This window comes from Sinohyriopsis cumingii, chromosome 10, assembly GCF_028554795.1.
Source record: "Sinohyriopsis cumingii isolate HCF-2022 chromosome 10, ASM2855479v2, whole genome shotgun sequence".
Taxonomy (NCBI): Eukaryota; Metazoa; Mollusca; class Bivalvia; order Unionida; family Unionidae; genus Sinohyriopsis; species Sinohyriopsis cumingii.
The window spans coordinates 37,800,637-37,824,168 of NC_142970.1; the positions used below are offsets into that span (position 1 = coordinate 37,800,637).

General features: G+C 34.8%; 1 protein-coding gene across 4 annotated transcripts in view; it reads right to left on the reverse strand.

Annotated features, from left to right (window-relative positions):
* Positions 1–23,532, reverse strand: part of LOC149789888 (serum paraoxonase/arylesterase 2-like) — a 48,378-nt gene that overhangs the window by 15,560 nt on the left and 9,286 nt on the right. For 2 of the 4 annotated variants that reach the window (XM_089971953.1, XM_089971952.1), the window contains exons 4-9: positions 22,942–22,997; positions 15,090–15,279; positions 11,593–11,716; positions 8,168–8,368; positions 6,194–6,275; positions 792–926 (exon numbers count right to left, since the gene is read on the reverse strand). In XM_089971953.1, the coding sequence (XP_089828079.1) occupies positions 792–926; positions 6,194–6,275; positions 8,168–8,368; positions 11,593–11,716; positions 15,090–15,279; positions 22,942–22,997 (788 nt within the window). Of the gene's footprint in view, positions 1–791; positions 927–6,193; positions 6,276–8,167; positions 8,369–11,592; positions 11,717–15,089; positions 15,280–18,137; positions 18,212–22,941; positions 22,998–23,532 lie in introns of all 4 variants that reach the window. The other 2 variants (XM_089971955.1, XM_089971954.1) reach the window with 2 other exon arrangements.

The window sequence follows — 23,532 nt, forward strand, 5'->3', positions numbered from 1 at the left end:
AAGAGACCATACGGCCCATAGCTGTAAGAAATATTTACAAAATGTTACTGAAAGCATTGGAACTACTGCTGACGTAAAGCTTTACAGCAAATTTGGTTGAAATCCAATAATAAATGTGGACACTAAGGCATTCACAAGGTGGACAGATGGATGGAAGCCTGGACAGACAGATGAACGGATGGAAGGACAGACAAATAGATGGATGAATGCATGGACAGACAGATGGATATAAACATGGACAAAAGCATGGACAGACAGATGGATGGATGAAAGCACAGACAGATGGATAGAAGCGTAGACAGATGGATGGAAGCATAGACAGACAGAAGCATGGAGACACAAGGAAGCATACACAGACAGATGGAAGCATAGACAGATGGCTAGCAGCATGTACAGAGATGGAAGCATCGACAGCAAGATGGGTGGAAGCATGTGCAAACAAACAGAAGCATGGACAGACAGATGGCAACATGTACAGACAGATGGATGAAACCATAGACAGACAGGTGAATGGCAGAATGTATAGACAGATGGATGAAAGCACAGACAGAGAGATGTATGGCAGCATGTATAAACAAATGGATGCAAGCATGGACAGAGAGATGGATAGCAGCATGTATAGACGGATGGATGTAAGCATGGGCAAACATATGTAAGCATGGGCAGACAGATGGCAGCAAGAACAAACAGATGGAAACAGGCATAGACAGACAGATGAATGGAAGCATATGCAGACTGATGGATGCAGACAGTTTCTATTTTGCCTTGCATTAGTGGCTGAATACAATCACCTGTGATGGAGCAGGAACCTCTGGGAAATGCAAATTTTCAGCAAGTTGGTACATAACTGGGTGTGCACCAATCAGGATATTGCCTGTCTCTGGTTCAACTGTTGGATTATCTAGTGTAGAGTACAATGGAACTTGTTGAAAAAGCCAAAAAAGAAACAATCTAGGGGCATGAAAAGACAAGCATTTTTGATGATTTTGTCAAGAACCTGTGAGGAAGTTGAAAACATACAATAAAGAAATATGACCACTGTGACAAGAGCTGTCTAGCTGCAGCACAGACACAAAAAGTAACCAAGTTTTCATGACTGTATCCCAGAAAGTATTTGAGTAATCAAGTGATAAAAACAGATATAAATGCTTAAAACATGTTCTTGACCTTGCAGACACACCTAATATTGAGTGGCATTCATTTATGTTAAGGTACTTAATGGAAACTATTACAGAAAACTTAATATAGTAAGTTATAACCATGATTTTTAAAATAAAAATTCCAAATATTGTAAGCATGTGCTTTCGAAAGGTGATAGTGGTATTTAAATTGTCATCCTTATCTAAAATGACTTAAAGTTGAAATTAAAAAGCAAACATGAAAGTGTGATGTACAGATGGATGGAAAAGAAGAAAACTATGTCCCAAGTTGATTTTTGTTTTGTTTTTGTATTTGTTTTGCAAAAAACCAAAACAAATTTTGATCTGGGATACTTTTAACCGTTTCACCCAAATGTTAGTTTAGGGGTTCCTTTTCTTTTGGGACCCTAGATTAGATTGTCGTTGGTTTAAGGATTCCCTGCATTTCTGGGACCTAGATTTGGTTCGTTTTGGTGTAGGATTCACTGCCTGAGGCCCTAAATTATGTTGCTCTTGCTGTAGGGATTCCTTGTCATTCTGGAAACCTAGATTAGACTGCTTTTGGTGAAGGGATTTCCTGTCTTTCTGGAACCATAAATGAGGATGCTCTTGGTTTAAGGATTCCCTGCCTTTTGGGATTCTTGGACTGTCTTAAGACTGTACTTAACATTAACAGATAATTTCTCCTTGGATTGATAATGAACAACAAAACGAAACTATAACAACAATTAAAAATCAAATGAAGCAAGTGCAAAGTTCTCCTTACTTACCAAGGAATGTTCTCAGGTTTTCATCAAGGTTTCCATGAAGTGTGTCTAAAACCTCAAGGAGAGTAATGTCCTTCAAAGGCACTAACAGTCTACTGACCCAAACAATTTCCAGGGTTCCAAGATAAGTTTTGTCTTTGTAAATGCTCTGTGTTGAAATCATATCTAGTACTACTGACCAATTGCATTGTGGTAGACATATTGGATGGGAGATCAGCATCATTTTCATTTAACAACAACAAAATTAGAAGTCTTTGTTGAAACTCCCATTGATTCAGAAGGACTAGTGATAAGTCTATCTTTATGATGGCTATCAAGGCAGCCATAATGGATGTAAGATTGGTACCATTTTCAATAGTGAGGTCAGATTGGCAACATTTTCAGAGAGGGCAAATAAGATATCATAAGATCTTTTACAGTGAAAATCCTATGATGATTAAACTTTTCCTTAAGATGTAACTTCAAATGGTATTTTCAAAATAGTTGTTAGGTTGGCCATATTGGATGCAACACCAGCACCATTTTCTTTGAGGGCCAACTAGACGACATAAGTCTTCTGATGAAAGCCCCATATTGATTTCACCATCCATCTAGAAGTAGTGTTCAAAGATTTTTAAGATGACCACAATGGCAGCCATACTGGAGGTAACATTGGCACAGTTTTTATTTAGGACCAACCAGACATGATAAAAGGTTTCAACGAAATCACACGCTAATATGACTTTCCTCTCAGGAAAGGCAGCAGCAGTAAATTTTAAAGATGGTTTCTATAGTGGTCATATTGGATGTTGAACTGGCACCATTTTCCTTTAGGACTAATGAGACATCATAGGAAGTCTTTTAATGAAGACTTCATGTTCATAAGGCCATCCTTTCCTCCAGAATATCTATAAGAATTTCAAAAATAGCTGCCCAAGCAGCACCATCCATGCTGGAGGAGAAGTGATAGAATCTTCAAGATGGCTCCCATGACAGCCCATATTTGATGTCTTATTGGGTCCATTTTCAAGTACAACCAAGATTACACAATGCAAAGTCTTTTTATGAAAACCCTATGTTAATATGACTTCTCGTTTGGGACGATGACAGGAGTATTAGTGATAAAAGGATATTCAAGATTACCACTGTGTTGTCCATATCGGTTGTCAAGCCAGTGTCATTTTTGTTTAGGACCAACTATACCATGGAATAAAATAGATTTCAAGATTTTATGAAGAATAGCAATAACTTGTTCAAGTGGACAGCTCCCTGTGTGTATGTGTGTGTGTGTGTGTCTATCTCTATGTACATGTATATATAATGACACCTCAGTATTGTAATGGCTACATGATGCCAATCAAACATTTAAAAATGTAAAAAACGTGAAAAGCTCGACAAAAATCCACAGGAAGATTAATAAAAAATAAATCTCAATTAAAATGAAAACATGAAGTACAAAATAAAATATGTAAAGACGTTCAAATTCTGTAAAGTCTGTGAAATAAAACGTGTAATATCCCCAAATAAAGTCAAAATTTATGAGTTAACCTTCATTCACTCAAAATGTTCAAGATTTTCTTTGGTGGTACAGCATTATAAAATTTCTTCACTGCAGACTTCATATTCCACAGGGTGGAAGTTTACACACATTGATTTCATATCTAAATATTCCACTGGGTGGAAGTTAACACTTCAAATCTAAATATTCCAAAGGGTGGACGTTAACACACCAGCCAAGTATGTGATCCACTGTCAGTGAACACTGGCAAGTTATGAACTATTGACAAGTTTACCTTTCAGAAGTTATGCAATAGTTAGGTATGTGTGTCCCATATGCAACTGGAACAATACCACCTCATCCCAAAGATTTGTTGTATACAAAGGATCCTACAATTCAACAACAAATTTGATGTTCTGAAGTTTGTTGAAATTTCATTCCACATAGTTTGCCAGGAATGATGAATATGTAGTTGCTATGGGGAGTAAATTAATTTAAATTTGCAATACTTACCTATCATTGTTGTTAAGCCACACTTTCTGTAATGGTAAAACTTCATTTGTACTAGATGCACTATCCTAATGTTCCATAAATTCTTAGAAAATATGCACTGACCTAGTCTGACCTACATCATCAGCCCATGTGTGATAGTGCTTCCTCATTATTTTAAAGGGTATTTGGCTACTGAAGTATAATAGAGCAGGGTAAGAGGAGAGCATCCAGTAGTGACAAAAGTATTACATAATTAAAATTAGTTTTAGTCCATCCTGAAAACTATATTTTACTTTCAGTAATGTTACATTTATCATCTCTTCTATGGTTTTGCAATAACGGCTTGAAGGTGAATGTGGACAATAGCTAGAAGTGTTGGCATTGTCCTTTCCAGGCATAGGAACTCGTATCACCATTGACTCTTGCCAAGATTGCAGTAAGCTGCTTAAATCCTAAAATCGTATTAAAAATGTTTAGTAGGTTACTAAGGGTATGAGGTTAAGTGTTTCAAATTCTGATATGGGCTCAAAGAAGCAAGTCTTGTAGTTTTCTCTGAAGTGAAAAGATTATTGTCAGATCTAAAAATATTTCAACTATTCAAAACTTTTCCAAAGGTCTGTTCCGTTAAAACATACACAGAACCCAGGGATCACACTTTTTAAAACATATATGCCAGGGTAGTTTAGTTCCAAATTTGCTTCTATCCCTGACTGTTTATTCATTAAAAACTGGCTCTGGAGGTCTGCCTACAGCACAAGACAGTTGCATAAAATAAACAGATTTCCCAAAATAGTCAAATGGTAATGACATTATTACATCCTTGAATAGTGTTTTTTGTTAGAAGGTTAAAGTTTATTTTCCATGGTCAAATTTGAAAGGCTTTGTTAAGTTTCTTTGTTACCATGTTAATTGGTTATGAGTTTGATTTGAGTGGTCCATCTGAGAAAATAAGCTCAATTACATCATTTTTATCACCTGACAAGCTGAAGCCAGGCAAACAAGGGCAGTCATTTAAATAATAAAGACTAAATAATAATACCTTATTCATAACATTAATTTATATTGCAGTAAGGTGATTCAGTGCAATTGAAGCATAAATAAAAATGTTTTCATTTTGTACTTTGGATACAATAATTTATAAATTTACGTTTCTATTAAATAACTGAGTACAGTTCATATTGACACACCTGATTTTCTCAATGTCATTTGAAAATGTGTGAAGAAAACAAATCTCAGTTTAATAACAAAACACGACTATTAACAAGTTCACTCCATTCCAATAAACACGTCAAGTAAATGACTAAATTACTTGTTAGGTTACTGAAAAGCAACATTTCAACACAAAAATAATTTTTATGATTCACTGGCTATTATATGCATGTTTACACTAACTGGTTTATTGAGGTTTTTTAAAATTGTTTTTCATGATAACATGTATTCAAATGTATGTCCATGTACAAGTATATACAAGTTATAATAAAAAAATTCTCCATGTAATCTTACCAGTATATACTGTGTACAATACTGAATTTGAATGTATTCAAAGTTGTAATGTTTTAAAATTTCCCATTTCCTGGTAACTGTTACAAACAATCTTCACTTCCGAGCCCACCCCAAAAAATATATAGGTGGGTGAATTTAACATTAAAAAAATTCTATTGGTGGGTTCTGAAAGCCTTTAAAAACATCTTAGGGTGGCTACCGAAATTCAAAATTGCCTTCCCCCAGTCCCAAGTATGTTGTGATGGAGCATCCCTAAGTTTATAATGAAAGCATCTCACAAAATTAATATTAAAACAAAAGTCAATATTCTTCTATTCAGATAAATCTGTACTATTCCTAAGTATATGATTAAAACAATACTGAGGACTTACCTTTAGGCAAGCCCTAAGAATCAGCAACAATTTCTTTGTTAAGACACAATTACCATATACCGGGTAAAAGGAAAAAAGCAAATTTATTAGGGCTGTTACAAACAAAGGTACTCAGGGAAGGCACTTTTTTGAAAACATATGCCAGGGTACTCAGATTAGAGAGTTTATATAAAACAATACAAAATTCTAAATTGCATCTATGGGTGACTATTCCACATTAAAAGTGCCTTCCCTGGGTCCCAAGTATATTTTGCTGGAACTGCCATTATGTAATCATTACAGTGAATGTTAATTTATTTTTTTACAAGTAATTTCTACACGATCTGAACTTGTTATACAATTATATGGTTTAATCAAAATCAATAAAATTTCATTTCTCAGTATGAAGACTGGTGTTACCAAGGAATCCAATTGTTTGGTATTTTTTTTTTTACAATGTCATACCTGCACTAATTCCAAGGTGTTATCACTCTCCTTCCGGAAGACTTTTAGGTCCTCTGTCAAGGAAGTTGCAACATACACTGTTCTGCCAAGAAAAATTAAAATATTGTTTAATCCTTGAAAGAACATGTCATCTTTTGCCTACAAATCAACAGAGATCTGACTATATACATATACAAGTTAATTAAATGTACTTCTGTCAACACAGAACAAGAATTTACTAAAATAGCTTACTAAATTCTACGTTTCTGTTTACTTTGTCTAGGAAAGAGTGACAGTGGCTCAGTGGTCAACTTGCTGGGCTCATGACCAAACAGATGCAGGTTTGAATTCTACCATCCAGTTTGCTTGTGTTGATTACCATGAAGTGTTCCTCGGCAAGGTACTTTACTCCAACTGCTCGGTACTAATTGACCTACCTATGCCACTGTGCCAAATTACCTTCTCTAGGACTGCAATATATCTTGTAGTTTTCACAAAATGTAGCAAACATCCTCCCCAAAATTTAAAACAACAGAACAACAACAATAAAATACTAACTGCCAAAATATCAATGATTACAGCATGACACCTGTAATTTCTGCAGGCTCAATTTTATCATAAGTTTGAAAACAGTGGTCGGGGAACCAATTTTTTGTTATGAGATCAATGAAATCTGAACTTTTCGATTTCCATTTCACTTGGTTTACGATAGGCAATGACCAGTAAATATCAACTACTTCAAAACTGTTTGGATGTTTCATTGGGTTTCAAGAAGCATTTTTGCAAAGTTATTTGCTAAAATTGGGTAAAAGAAATTGCACCCAAGTTATATTATCTTATTATCTTATTTTATATCCATTTGTTTGATCTTGGTCTGGCCAAAAACTTTTTTTTAAAATCCAAATCTGTAATGACCAAATATATGTCAACTGAATTTTGTTAACAATTAGGTTTGTGTCTGCAAAATACTGTGACAGCAATATTGGGAAATCAGACCTGCACCATATTCATTCAGGACCAACTATAGACAATAAGAAGTCTTACAGTGAATACCTCATGTCTGTATGACCATCCATTCAGAGTTGTAGTCATACAAAAAATTAAGATGGCTGCCATGGTGGCCATACTGGATAAAAACAATGTCATTTAAGAATGGTACAATGCAAATGCCTAATTTTGTACTTGTAACCTAATTCAAGTAAGCTGTAAAATTTAACTGATATCAATGTGTAAACATCAATTCATGTGCTATTCCTTTATTCAAACAATGCTTTCCTGATGAAGCAAGTCTAATCTGCATGTACAGAGCAGTCACTGTTGATACCTAAAAATACAAAAGCCACTCAAACGTGAAAATTGGTTATTGACCAAAATTTGATGTGACCTAGTTATGCTTTCTGACACGCATCCACATGTCAATCCTCATGAATGTAGGTGAAATAGGATCCAAGATATGTGAGCTGTAATGAAGGAATGAACAAATACAAGAGCAAATATGTGTTCATCAAATTCTTGCAACAACTTCACAATATACTTAAAGGAGTCCTCTTTGAAGCACTTGGAAAGTTTTAATAAAAGAACAACATAAAAGTTTTAAATAAACATGCCAACAAGTAGACAGATCATTTGTCTTCCCAAAAGATCAATTATAGTTAGAGAATGATGAATTTTTTATTTTAGTTACCAAATGACAGATTTTTTAAATTATAGTAACAGAAAAACATTTTTTAATTGTAGTTAATTGTGCTTAAAAATGTTTATCTTTAGCCCAAGTTCATTTTCAGAAAGTTAAAGAATATGAAACCAAAATTCAAACAATTCACTATGTGGTGTTCCATAAAATTCAAATTGTTAGGCTACAAGTTACAAACAAAACACAAGGGAAATTTTTTAATTTAAGATCATGCAATTTTCTGAAACTCATACCTCATAAAAAGTTGCCATTTTTTAAAAACAATGATCAAATATAGCAATATAAACAACATATTTCCTTACTTTCCATCCTGGGACAAGGCTAATCCATTTGGCAACAAAAGTCCATCTGATGCAAGTTTGTAATCATTTCCATCAAAATACATAATATTTCCAAATGGTAGAGCCAATAACATTTCCATCAAATGGCTCCAGTATCCTCGGAAATAGCCATAGTTTGTAAAATAGAAGGAATTCTCTCCTGTGGCAAGCACATCATTGGCACTGTCAAAAAAAATACAGACACATAAATTCCTCTCTTTATACATTAAAAAACCCTCTCTACTCTCTCTCTTATTTTTTTTGTGTTTGATACAGCAAACAACACTGGACTGAATGATGAAATTAGACACAACAGACTTTACAATTTTTGTGATGATGATAATAGAGATAATGGTGGTTGTGATATGAAAACAATGTCATTGGTGATGTTGGTCATGGTTACAAAAACAAGAAATATAAAATTGTAAAGTACACTTATAAGGATACAACATACATCAATTTTATGGTAAGTAAGAAATGACAGTGAAATGTAAGGTACACATCAAATAAGTTTATTTAGCTGATGCCAGTGATAACTATGACGCAAAAAGTATGACAAATCTCTCTAGCGCTGAGAGCATGACAAATCTCTCTAGTGCTGAGAGCATGACAAATCTCTCTAGCGCTGAGCACATGACAAATCTCTCTAGCGCTGAGAGCATGACAAATCTCTCTAGCGCTGAGAGCATGACAAATCTCTCTAGTGTTGAGAGCATGACAAACCTCTCTAGCGCTGAGCGCATGACAAATCTCTCTAGCACTGAGCGCATGACAAATCTCTCTAGCACTGAGTGCATGACAAATTTCTCCAGCATTGTTGGGCATGGCATAACTTCTCCAGCATAGTGGGGCATGGCATAACCTTTCTGGCATTGCAGGGTATGGCAAAACCTCTCCAGCATTGTTGGGCATGGCATATTGTATGGTTAACCCATAATTTGTACTTTTGGTTTCCATTTTCATCAGTGTACGGCCATACAACTGTTTTGTACAGATGTTTTGTACAAATTTATTTTTTACATTTTTTTCTTTTCATTTTGTGTGCAACTGGGACTCTGGACATAATTTATTTTAGAACAAGAATTCAAGGATATCAGGGTGCCCCGAAACAACCAATCAAATCATACTCAACACCGTGCTTTCCGTTTGATAACTAAATGAGTTGCATTTCATAGTTCAACTCCTGTGTGTGAAGATGTTGTTGTTTGTCGTTCTAAAATTTGACGCTCACTTGGATTTCTAATACTGACTAATTAACTGTGTAGTAAGAATGTTTTCTTATTTTATACATTATTATTTTATTATTTATGCTTATTACTATCAAATGCATAAAGTTTACATCAATTCATACTTTACATGGTGTGACAGTCGTGTTGGTGTAACCATAATTCGTCCAACTTTTCTGTGTGGAGATAAAGTTGATTTATTAAATATTTTAACAATATGCTAATTAAAAATAAATAGTTTGTTGAATTTAGCACTGGTATTTTGTCATGCTGTCATAGTTTTGAATGAAGTTTGTCAGATACGTAATGCAAACTGGAAGATGAATTGCCATAATGACTGAAGCAGTACAGACACTTGAGTGACGTCACTCTTGTGGCTCAAACATATGCAACACTGCCAGTTTATATCAAGCTTTTTTACCAAAATCGGCACAACATATAGCAAATTCACAACTATTCAAAAACTACAATTTTAAAAGGAATGTTTAACAGCTTACGAGGTGTAAACTTCTGGACTGCTACTTTGTCAATTTTTTATTTTCAGATTTAAATTTTTGGATAGTCTTAGCGTAATATCTTCAGGTTCATGGGAAAAAAATAAATTTGCAACACATTTTTAATTGGGAGATCTTCCTCTATCACATGTCAAATCTAAATTTTTTAATTATTTCTTTTTTCATTTCTTTCATCTAGTTGAAATATTACATCCATCAAATGGCTGGGCCTAACTCAAAGAAATGCAAGCTTGAAGACACTGACTGAGGTCATAGCAAGTTTCAGGTTGATTGGATTAAAGTCTTCCATGGCACTGTAGATGTATCCAAGTTAGGATCTTCACATGCTTTTAGTAAAATATGCAGTAAAGACATTAAAGTGGTGGCATCAGGCACATATGATCTGGAGCAACACTTCAGGACAAAACTGGATAAAAGAAATTGTGAAATGAAAATGAAGCATCCATCAAAAGCTTACTTGCTCAGCCAAAGCAGGAAGATGATACTTTGTGTATAGCATTTGTTGTTTTAAAACTGTTGATCTTTTATACTGTATGAATACATTTTTTCATGAAAGGATATTTGGTCTTTGTAAGGTTTTTAGTAGTCTTGCATACAGGTTTTCACTCAAGGGGTTGACACCAATGGCATGGCCTCTCCAGCATTGCTGGGCACAACATAAACGTACCAGCATTGTGGGGTCATGACATTATCTCTCCAGTACTTTGGGGTCATGAAATTACCTCTCCAGCATTGTGGGGCATGAAATTACCTCTCCAGCATTGTGAGGCATGAAATTACCTCTCCAGCATTGTGAGGCATGAAATTACCTCTCCAGCAGTGTAGGGCATGAAATTACCTCTCCAGGAGTGTGGGGCATGAAATTATCTTTCCAGGAGTGTGGGGCATGAAATTACCTCTATAGCATTGTGAGGCATGAAATTACCTCTCCAGCATTGTGAGGCATGAAATTACCTCTCCAGCAGAGTAGGGCATGAAATTACCTCTCCAGGAGTGTGGGGTCATGAAATTACCTCTCCAGCATTGTGAGGCATGAAATTACCTCTCCAGCATTGTGAGGCATGAAATTACCTCTCCAGCAGTGTAGGGCATGAAATTACCTTTCCAGGAGTGTGGGGCATGAAATTACCTCTCCAGGAGTGTGGGGCATGAAATTACCTCTATAGCATTGTGGAGCTCATCGATTATGAAGAAGCCACTACAAGTATCTGTGATATTTCACACAATTCTGGGAATATCCCCAGACTAATCCTTTGAGAGCAAATTCTGACAAAACTTGAGACCTGAAGTACTAATGGTTTTTCCTTCTCATAGTTTGAATCAAAGGACAATACCTTGCCTGTGTTTCAAACTAAGATGTATGTTTCTAATAAAAATGAAGACGGAATATATTAGGTACCATTCTCACAACCTGATACTATGAAAAGTATCACAAGTATCTTTTGAGAAACACAAAACATCTTAGTGTCCAAGACTAACTCTGATTAGCTTGATTACTGGGATCTATTTGATAAATGTTCTCACCTTGCTGGAGTAATATCATTTTAAAGATGCAGAAAATATCAGGAACCTGTCCCGATTGCATGAATTATGGAAGTGATATGTAGATACAAAAAGGTACATACAAATCAATGGCTGGATCTAGGTAAGTAAAAAAGTTACTCACAAATAAATGGCTGGATCTACGTAGGTCTGAATATGCTGCAGAAGATTCTCCTCAGGTACAAACTCAAATTTCTCAATGGCATCAAATCCTGGAAGATGATTCACAACAAATAGGATGACTTGTCCTGAAAAAAAATTATTATTATTATTTCATGGAATGTGCAACAGACATGGTTATTCAATTTTTCTAAATGTTCTAACAGAGCTCATGAACTAAGTTTAACTTATTCTAACAATACATGTTTTGCTTCTTTAAACTATTAAGATATATTTTATTTCCAGTTAAAAAATTTGACCGTTGTATAATCTTCAAATTTATTTCAACTTCATCTTCATTTTCTCTCATTTCATGCATCTTTAAGTGTTATAGAGAATCAGGTATCTTATTACATAAATGTAATAATGTAGGTCCCCCTCCTCGTATCTAACTGGCAAAAATGTTACTGCAAAACCCAATTTCTCCTAATAAAATAAGTTTCTTCAAAAATACTTACCAAATCTTAATAACTTAGAAGAACTACCACTACCTCACAAATCCAGCCCTCCCAGACACTACTTTGAGCTAAAGGGAGCTAAAAGTTGTCTGCTGACCTATTTGGCAGTTGGGAGAGTGATCTCCCCTCACATACAAGACTTGGCAGTACAGCGTAAGAATATCCAAGTTATTACTGGAGCGGAGGGTACACTCCCTATGGATGTAACTGCAGGGAGGCATGGAGGGTGTATGTATATTATGATTGGGTAAGTATTTTCGAAGAAACATATTTTACAAGGAAAAATTGGCATCTTCTTCAAATAAGTTATCCAATCATAATACATTAGGAGGATAGATAAGAGGCAGGGATCATGCCTAGCTCCACCAATGGCGCAAATTACTGTCAACAAAATATACCATCTGGCAATCTTTTTTGGTGACAACATTTTTGGCTGTTAAAAATTGTACATACAAATAATACAGTCTTGGGTTTTGAGTAGCAGAAGGGAAGGTAAACAGACTATTTTTAGGAGTGTCCATTCATAAAAATAAACCTTCCTACGAAAATGAAAATACAAGCATCACTGAGGCCTCTACAGGGTTAATATATTTTTATTATTGTTTCTCGTGTTAAAGTGTTTATGCATATTCATTTACCGACTTGTTGGTCATCACCCTGTTTGTGCAAAAAATGTGACAGGTCTTTCAACCCAAACTTTTATCAAGACCAATGCGATATTACGACCAACGATCATGTAAATTTATTGTGATAAATCCATGTGGAATCACACTGAAATGGTAATATGATAAAGAAAATAATGACATCAACGCCAACGACATCAACATTGAATCTCCTACAAAAAAAACATTGGAGACTATCTCGCAAGATTTTAGCATCCCACATATTTTTCTAGTAATAAAATAATAATTTAGACAAATAATATATACTATATAAATGGAAAAAGGAAATAAATAATATATACTATATAAATGGAAAAAGGAAATAACACTGATGAATCCATGAAGAATCACCATCATCAAGAATTATGAGGCATCTCATGCTGGTGTAATTAGAAACTGTCAACAACAAAAAAACCAGTTGGTTTTGTCACTAATGCTGGTTATCTCATGTTCAGTGTTGGGGAAAAAGTTATCACTCACATAGATTTGCTTATGAGTGTTTTAATGGTCTAATTGAAACAGGTCTTGTGATTGATCTCATCAACAGACACGAACTTGATAATTCTTTGAGTAACCTTCAGGTTATTATAGAGTCAGAATTGGATACTGGGGGGTACTTGGAAATATGATAAATCTCCAAGACCAGTTACGTCTGTAAAATACAGAGACATGGAAAGAAATAGAATTTCAATCAATACATGCAGTTGCCAAATATTTCTGTATATTTCCAGCGTCGGTATAACGTGTCACAGATAAACTAGCCAGATCAACATTTTCAAAGAAATACAAACAAAGAATAATATTTAAGTATCTCACTCCTGAAGTAGAACAAGAAAACACTCTTGAAATTCAATGAAGGGAAACAACTCTGTTAAGTAAAGCTTCCTCCATGTCTGGAGAGATTAAAGAATAACCTCATTTGTATTTTATGATGACTTCCACTTATAAATTTAAAAATTTTGGTTGTGTTTTTTAATATAAAAAAACATCATTGTTTTTCTAACTCTGTCAGGTTCCTTGACACACACCCCCTGGACTTTGTCAGGGAAACGAGAAAAAAAACAGACAAGGATAAAAATAAGCCATGTCCCTTAGGTGAGCTATTTTTGGATTTCCAGGTACATGTTGACTTTATAATAATTTCTGAAACATATGATAGTAGAGAAGATCTAACGCAGCAGATTTTCAATCTCAACTTGTGGAAATTAGCATTCCACAATCCCAAGACTGACAAATTTGCTGATGGTTTGTGATAAATTATATTATATTAATTGGGGCCCCGAGTGGCAGAGTGGTCTAAAGCGCTCACCATTACGGATCACTGCCATCTCACCTCTGTCTGCATCGGTTCGAGTCTCGGATTCAGCTACTGTGGTTATGTGAGAAAGCTTGCCAGTAGCTTCTTGTGAGTCGGTGGTTCTTTCCGAGGGGTTTTCCAGGCTCTACCTCCACCATTAATACTGGCCGCCATGTATAGCATATCTTGAAATGAAAAATGGCGTTAAACCCTACAACAACAAAAACAACATTATAATAATTGGGGCTCTCCAGAGCTCAAACTTCAACAGAAAAATGTAATTATAACTGAAAATTCAAGTACATATTCCCACCATGTCAGCAACGTGGTGGGTGCTATTTGGCACTCTCATTTGGTTGATTGGTGGGAGGTGTGCACAAAATTTAAAGTTATCAGTATAAATCTGTTGATCGTAGAGACAACACCTCTGGTGTTGGTGTAAGTTTGAATTTGTATATATATTCTGTAAATAGCTTAATGCTGTAAATATGCTACTAGAGACTGTTAATGGTGAACAAGTCCCATACAGAGAAAATAGTCCATGCTGAATGCTACAAACACTTGCTCTTTTTCATTCATTTTCATAATGAGCACAACAAATAAGATGACAGAGACTACAGGCACATTCAATGCCAGATTTCAACATTCCAGATTTAGTTTTACATTCTCTGCTTTACATAATTATATACATTATCTTCAATCCTGCTCTAGTTTCACTCACTAATATATCTCATAAAATCATGTGCAATACCTGACTGATGGTCTTCTAAAATGCGGATGCCAGGTGGATGAAATGTACAGTACCCGACTGCTGGTCTTCTAAAATGCTGATGCCAGGTGAATGAAATGTACAGTACCCGACTGCTGGTCTTCTAAAATGCTGATGCCATGTGGATGAAATGTATAATAACTGACTGCTTGTCTTCTAAAATGCTGATGCCATGTGGATAAATGTACAATACATGACTGCTTGTCTTCTAAAATGCTGATGCCATGTGGATAAAATGTACAATACCTGATGCCATGTGGATGAAATGTACAATACCTGACTGCTGGTCTTCTAAAATACTGATGCCATGTGGATGAAATGTATCTTGATCAAACCCTTTGCTTATCTTCAGGGTAAATGGATCATTCTCTGGATGGTTGAAGTCAAAAAGTAAGATTTTACCCTTGATGTTGTGTTCTTTGTGGTACTTGTATACGGAGTTTGGCAAAGGATGTAACAAAAGACCCTGCAAATATATTAGAAACTAAAGATATATATAAATATACAAGAAACTTACAAGAAAATATTACAGTATTTAAGAAGAGATATCATGAGCATATATTTGTTTCTAATAGATAATGGAATTTAGTATTTTAATACTAAATATGTTGAAATAAACAGTTATTATTGCTATCTTTTATATAATGCATTGTTATACTCTCCTTAAGAGGGCCTCAAGGGAGAACAGTCCTTGATTAATGTGTCATCCTCTATAAATAAAGTATTATTATTATTATTATTATTGTTATCATTATTATTTTTACCTGATGTCCTTTAAATTTTCCAGTGGAAATATTGAAAATTCAAGAGTTGTTAGCCCAAATGTTTTGTTCACTTTTGCAAATGTTTACGATTCAAATTAACAGACAAAAGAATTTTCACCCTGGGATTGAGCATGTGACTGGAGTAATGCCTGGTTTTCAACTGACAAATTTAGTTGTACTACGTTTCCCAATGACTAATGTAGTGATGCCCAGTATTCCAACAACAAATGAAGGCCATTATACAGTATCTTTTGTAGAGAAGCCCAGAATTCCAGTGATTAATGCAGTGATAACCAGTATTCCAGTGACAAATGAATCTATACCTAATATTCCAATGACTAATGTAGATATGCCAAGTATTCCAACAACTAACGTAGGTCAGTGCTTGTGATTAATGTAGATATGTCCAGTATTCCAGCAATTAATGCAGGCCAGTACTTGCGATTAATGTAGTGATGACCAGTATTCCAACAATTAATGCAGGCCAGTACTTGTGATTAATGTAGAGATGTCCAGTATTCCAACAATTAATGCAGGCCAGTACTTGTGATTAATGTAGTGATGACCAGTATTCCAACAATTAATGCAGGCCTGTACTTGTGATTAATGTAGTGATGACCAGTATTCCAACAACTAATGTAGGTCAGTACTTGTGATTAATGTAGAGATGTCCAGTATTCCAACAATTAATGCAGGCCAGTACTTGTGATTAATGTAGTGATGACCAGTATTCCAACAATTATTGCAGGCCAGTACTTGTGATTAATGTAGAGATGTCCAGTATTCCAACAATTAATGCAGGCCAGTAATTGTGATTAATGTAGTGATGACCAGTATTCCAGCAATTAATGTAGACCAGTATTCCAATGACTATGTAGTGATGCCAAGTATTCAGTGAATTATAAAGAACCCCAGCGTTCTATGTATGTATGTATGTATGTATGTATGTATAGATGACTGAATAACATCTCAGCCCAACAGAGGCTATATGGTGTCAAGCAAAGATAAAGTTTGAATAATACAAAAATGATTAACTGAATACAAACTTCAGGTAGAAAAATCCATCGAAATAAATGTAGATATGTAGTACATTATTATAAAATATCACAGTAAAAATGTCATAATTCTTTAAAAGAAATACAGCAGACCCTGACAAAAAAACTGGAAGATTTGGACTTTGCAGATCACATTAGACTGCAGTCACACACTCTGGCATGTGCAATTAAAAACAGAAAGCTTACACAGCTTAACCCAAACTACAGGCCTAGAGATCAATACCAATAATACAAAATGCATGCAAGTCAATACAAACCAAAATGCACATATTCCCTTAGTGACAAAAGCCATTGTGAATGTCCACAAGTTCACAAACCATCACAGCATTATGATGAACAAGTCAGGAAGAACATGATTACCAAGGCATGCGATGCCTTTACCACTCTCAGTCCAGTCCGGAGGAATGATAACATCCACCTGAATACAAAGCTTACACTGTTTAACTGCACTGTCAAATCAATGATGTTGTATTTGACAGAGACAATGCGACACACAAAGAACTTGGAACATAAGATGCATGTCATCATCAATACTTGTCTCTAGCAAATCCTTCACATCAGATGACCAGACCAAATCCCTAAAACAGGATTTATGGCTGAGAAGTTTACTAAACTCATACCAAACACCATTAAAGAATACAAGTGGAGATGAATTGGGCATACCTAGTGTAGACATTAACCAAACATCATTCACCATAAACTGGATTAGAGCCCTCAAGTCAAAACATAGAAGCGGAAGACCACTCATAGTTTGGCAAAGAAAACTGGACACAAACTTAAGATGAGGGAGGCAAAACAAATAACCTAAGATCATGACAAATGGAAAGTTGCAGTGAAGGCCCTATATTCCAGAGGGAATGAAGACGAAAGATGATTATCTGACCTTAGCTCCACAGACTATCTTGCACTGTAATCTAAAGCTGTACCGATTAATCGGCCATACTTATAATCGGGTTGATTATTGGAACAATCGGTATAATTGGTATTGGCAGAAATAATTGGTGCCAATGTAAACAAATTTCCAAAATATAAATTCACTTGTAACATTCATCTTGACATGGCTTCAATCAGAATTAAATAGTGGAAATTAGGGAATAAACATTTGATTTGGGGGTTAATTGAAAGAAAGTATATTCTTAAAAGTAAATACTTTTTAACACACCTGCAGTAAACTACCGCTGATTGTCTGCTCACAACAGATTATCAGTACCATGCATGCACTCATCCCAATGACAGCAGCCAACCAGCCAATGAGGCCTTGTGTGGCTGTTGAACTTCCAGCATACACATTACAGAGATGGTCCAGCTTTTAAAAAGTTGACGCCAAAAAAATCACCAATCTCAATATTTTATTGCCATGTTTCAAAAAATGTTGCCAGAATAAGTAGTGAATATTTTTCCAAGACTATTAATGTAATAGGCAATGAAAATTGAAAAAGATGGGATAGTTATTACTTTATTGACAACAAGCAATACAGCCATAATATTACAAAATAAATCATTACATGACTGTTTTGCACTACTTCCATGGTCTTTACATTGCGCATCACTGTTAGTACATAGGTCTAACTGTTGTCACCTGAAATAAATGCATTATCAAATGTAAAATATCTACTTTCCTACAGTCTCTCTTTTTTTAATAGAAACATCAGGTATTAAGCAAATCTATATCATTTTCCAAATCATAGTTTTGTAAGAAACTTTATTTAGATAATGACATTCTAATACTAAAACCCTATGATCATACTTTGCAATGTAAGATAAGTGATGTATAATGCGACCGTCCATTTCACGCATTCAGGAATTAAATGTCCCCCCCCCCCAACCTTTTTATGGCTAGCTTCACAAAGTACATCTCCATTAACCAGGAGTTCAAAAATTTATTTTTGCCATGCTTTACATGCTTTGCTTGTTAGTGAAATGGTTCCTAAATCCCAGGAATTATCACTGAATGCTGTAGATTTTATCTCGACAAGCAAATTATGATCTCCTCTGCCATTAATGAAACTTACACGAGTCAACCTGACCTGGCATTACTGTACCGTATATATAAGCATTGATTACCATCATTAAAAAGGAATGAAGAAACATATCACAGAGCATATGTGGCCCCAAAAATTATTTGGCATAAATATGTTATTTAGTAAAGAGTTTTATTTGCATATATGAGTTAACAATAAGAAATAAGGGGGGATATAAAATGTGGGAAATAGTTACCACATGTATGCAGGGATGGTCCTGGCTTTTAAAAAGCTGTCGCCAAAAAAATCGCCAACCTCAATATTTTGTCGCCAATTTTCAAAAAGTGTCGCCAGAACAAGTAGTGTACATTTTTTGAAGTGTTAATTTAGTCTATTAATGTAACAGGCAATGAAAATTACAAAAGATGGGTTAGTTAATACTCTAATTACAATAAGCATTAACAAAATGTTACAAAGTGTTATATGAAGATCCGTCGCAATTTTAGGGCTGCCAACTTGTTGAATGCAGTTTCAAAGTCTAATTTTTCACATCTGTACATGCTGATTCTCATTAAATTCTCGAGAGATGAAATGCAGAGTTTATTTCTGATGTCAGTTTTTATGAGGTTCATCTTACTGAATCCACGTTCACAGTCTACAGTGCTGACAGGTGACACCAGTAGTCTCTTGGCAGCTCCCCCTCTCCCCCTTATGGCTAGCTTCACAAAGTTTGAAGTGAATTGCTTCCTAAATCCCAAGAATGATCACTGAATGCTGTATAAATTTTCACGACAAGCAAACTAGGATCTCCATTCCCACGAATGAAACTTACATGAGTCAACACCTGGCAATACTGGACCGTATATATAAGCATAAATTCACACCCAATTTAGGGATTCTTTCACTCCTGTATTTTGAGAAATAAATAATTATTATTAATTATGCAAAACTGTTTTTTTCTTGCTATTTCTTGTTGCGGAGTTTAAGTCTCTGCAGCCATAACACGGATTGATGGCAAAAGGAAAAGATCAATGAGTAAAATGCTGCACTGGCGACAGATATAATTGTGATTGAGATTTTTTTCATTTGCTTTGTATTTATACGCAACAGTCGGTACTTCAAAGGTTATCAGTTTTCTATGAAGGTTCAGCAAAACTATTGTATTGGTATATGTAAAAAAAAAAACAACAACAGAAGGATTAGCCATTCAATTAATTGTATCTGTTCTATTCGCGTCTTCAGAAGTCGGTCAGTTGTAGGTATAGTTCGGTAGCATGATTGACTGTATCACATTATACAGTACTCAGCCCAGATGTCAGCATAAGCAGATTATGATGTAACAATGCACTCTAAAGATGGGGTTGTCAATACGAATAAAGGATCGTTTGTGTAACAGATTGATTCCAATGCATTGCTTAGTCAAGTTTGTGGCTTCCTTTCATTCTCCCTTTTAATTTATCCAGTCAAAATCCATGATTGTATGTACAAATTAAATAACCAAAAAGTCTGTCGCCAAAAAAATCACCAGATGGGATATTTTTGTCGCCAATAAGGAGAAAAAATCGCAATTTGCGTCATTGGCGAAGCCCAGGACGATCCCTGTGTATGGTAGCTTGAGACCACTTCTGAACTGTTAACATAAATCCACACCCATTTTAGGCATTGTTAGTTATAACAAAAATAGAGCATGGTTTACTTGTTAATCGAATGCTAGTGCTTTCACTAACTGTAGAACAGGCGGTCTCTTGAAATAATCGGTCTCATAATCGGTATTGCAATTTTAATAATCGGCTATACGCGGTATCGGCATAATCGGCAAAAGATGACATCAGTACAGCTTTGCTGTGATCTGATCAGTCCAGACTATCTTGTACTATGACCTAAGCAGTATAGACTATTTAGTACTGTGATCTGATCAGTCCAAACTATCTTGTACCATGACCTAAGCAGTATAGACTATTTAGTACTGTGTTCTATGCAGTTCAGACTATCTTGTACTGTAATCTGATAAGTCAAGACTATCTTGTACTGTGACCTAAGTAGTCCAGACTATTTAGTACTGTGTTCTATGCAGTTCAGACTATCTTGTACTGTAATCTGATTAGTCTAGACCATCTTGTACTGTGATCTGGGCAGTCCAAAATATCTTGTACTGTGATCTGATCAGTCCAGACTATATTGTTCTGTGATCTGGACATTCCAGACTATCTTTTACTGTAATCTGAGCAGTCCAGAATATCTCATACTGTGATCTGAAAAGTCCAGACTATCTTGTTATGTGATCTGGACAGTCCAGACAATCTTGTTCTGTGATCTGGACAGTCCAGAATATCTCGTACTGTAATCTGAGCAGTCCAGACTATATTATACTATATATGTTGTCGGAACTCATATAATTGCTTAAGGTTAACATTTTGTGATCTGATCCTCACTGAAATTTCATTAGAAGGAAAATGTAACTCTAACTATACAAAATCTTCATTTTATGTACAATTTACACAACCGATTTATTGAATAAATGTGTGAATTTAGTCAAAGTAAACTGATCAAAACAATAACTGTCCACTGTTAACAGTTTTGAATTATCTTGTGAGGCACAGTCATTTCTCAGAGTTATATTGGACGCTGCATTATTTAGGACACTTTTTAATAGGCCATCTTTCTAATGAATATTAAAAAATCTTTATTTACTACCAGTTAATACTACTTTTAAAAGAAAAACATTTGTGTGGAGCTTCTAAGACAAAAATTTTGATTTTGAAGAAAGAAATTTTTGTTGGAAATTATTGTTCTTCAAAATTATTACCCAATAATATAGTGACAAAGGGAAATAATTGTTACAAACTATTCCTACCTGCACAAGGTGACTATCCAGATAAATGATGTTTACCAGTTTAAAATTAAGCATATATTTAAAAGGATCCTTGCACTGCAGGGATAAGTGGAAGTTATTGACAGTAATGTGATCAGGTAATTTACTAAAATATTCTCATCCTTCAAAATACATTACCCAATCACATAAACAATAAGAGTTATCTGCTCATCTGTATGATACACGTGCTTTATTCAGAGGTAGCAGAGCTTTTTGTCCTACGTTTATGTGATTGGGTAATGTATTTGATGGAGAAATCGACATACCAATAAAATCACAGTCATTAAATTACGTCTGATTCTAAATCACAACTATTTTATTCAACCAGTATGTGAATTCAATGTTTCTACAAGCCATAATATACACAGTACCATTTATATAGGTACTGTAATTAACAACACTGAAATACTTACAGAGGCAATAAAAGTCAACCCATTGGACATACTTACACAGGGCTACCAATAGGTACTGTAATTAACAATATTGAAATACTTAAAGAGGTGATACAAGATAACCCATTGAAATACTTACACAGGGCTACCAATAGGTACTGTTATTAACAATACTGAAATACTTACAGAGTTGATAAAAGTCAACCCACTGAAATACATACAGAAGTGATAAAAGTCAACCCACTGAAATACTTACAGAGGTGATAAAAGTCAAACCACTGAAATACTTACAGAGATGATAAAAGTTAACCCATTGAAATACTTACAGAGGTTATAAATGTCAACCCAATTAAATACTTACATATGTGATAAAAGTCAACCCATTGAAATACTTACATAGGTGATAAACGTCAACCCATTTAAATACTTACAAAGCTGATAAAAGTCAATGCATTGTCATACTTACTGAGGTGATAAAAGTCAACCCACTGAAATACTTACAGAGGTGATAAAAGTCAACCATTGAAATACTTACAGAGGTGATAAACATCAATCCACTGAAATACTTACAGATGTTAAAAAAGTCAACCCACTGAATTACTTCCAGAGGTGATAAAAGTCAACCCACTGAAATACTTACAGAGGTGATAAAAGTCAACCCACTGAAATACTTACCAAGGTAAAAATGTCAACCCATTGGATGTACTTACACAAGTCAACCAATACATACTGTTAATAACAATACTGAAATACTTACAGAGGTGATACAAGTCAACCCACTGAAATACTTACAGAGGTGATACAAGTCAACCCACTGAAATACTTACAGAGGTGATACAAGTCAACCCACTGAAATACTTACCAAGGTAAAAATGTCAACCCATTGGATGTACTTACACAAGTCAACCAATACATACTATTAATAACAATACTGAAATACTTACAGAGGTGATACAAGTCAACCCACTGAAATACTTACAGAGGTGATACAAGTCAACCCACTGAAATACTTACAGAGGTGATACAAGTCAACCCACTGAAATACTTACAGAGGTGATACAAGTCAACCCATTGAAATACTTACAGAGGTGATAAAAGTCAACCCATTGGACAGAGTCTGCATATCTTCTGAGCCATAATCTGTTAGAAATAAACAATAAATGGAACATTGTTTACTTACTAAATTGATTATATATATATATATATATATATATATATATATATATATATATATATATATATATATATATATATATATATATATACACAGTATGACCCTGCTATTGTGCATTCCGTTATAATGCAAATTCGGATATAACACGATCATGGCATGGCTCCCAAGATTTTATATACATGTATTTTTCTTGCACATGAAAAAATTATTTCTGAAAAGTACTCAAACAAAACATAAAATGTTTATTATCATTTTGGGGAAGAGATTGCTCATGAATAATACAAAAGTGGCTCCTGAAATTTTATATGTATTTTTCTCGTACACAAAAAAAGTTTTTTCTTCTAAAAAGTACGAAAAATAAAGTGTAAAATGTTTATTCTATGATCGGAGGTCAACCAGAAGCGGTATTATATCGTAATCTATTTTTTGTCAGATTTTAGGCCGCTCGCTAGTAATTAACATATTTACATAGTGTGGATGGTATGCAATATTCCTCTTCTT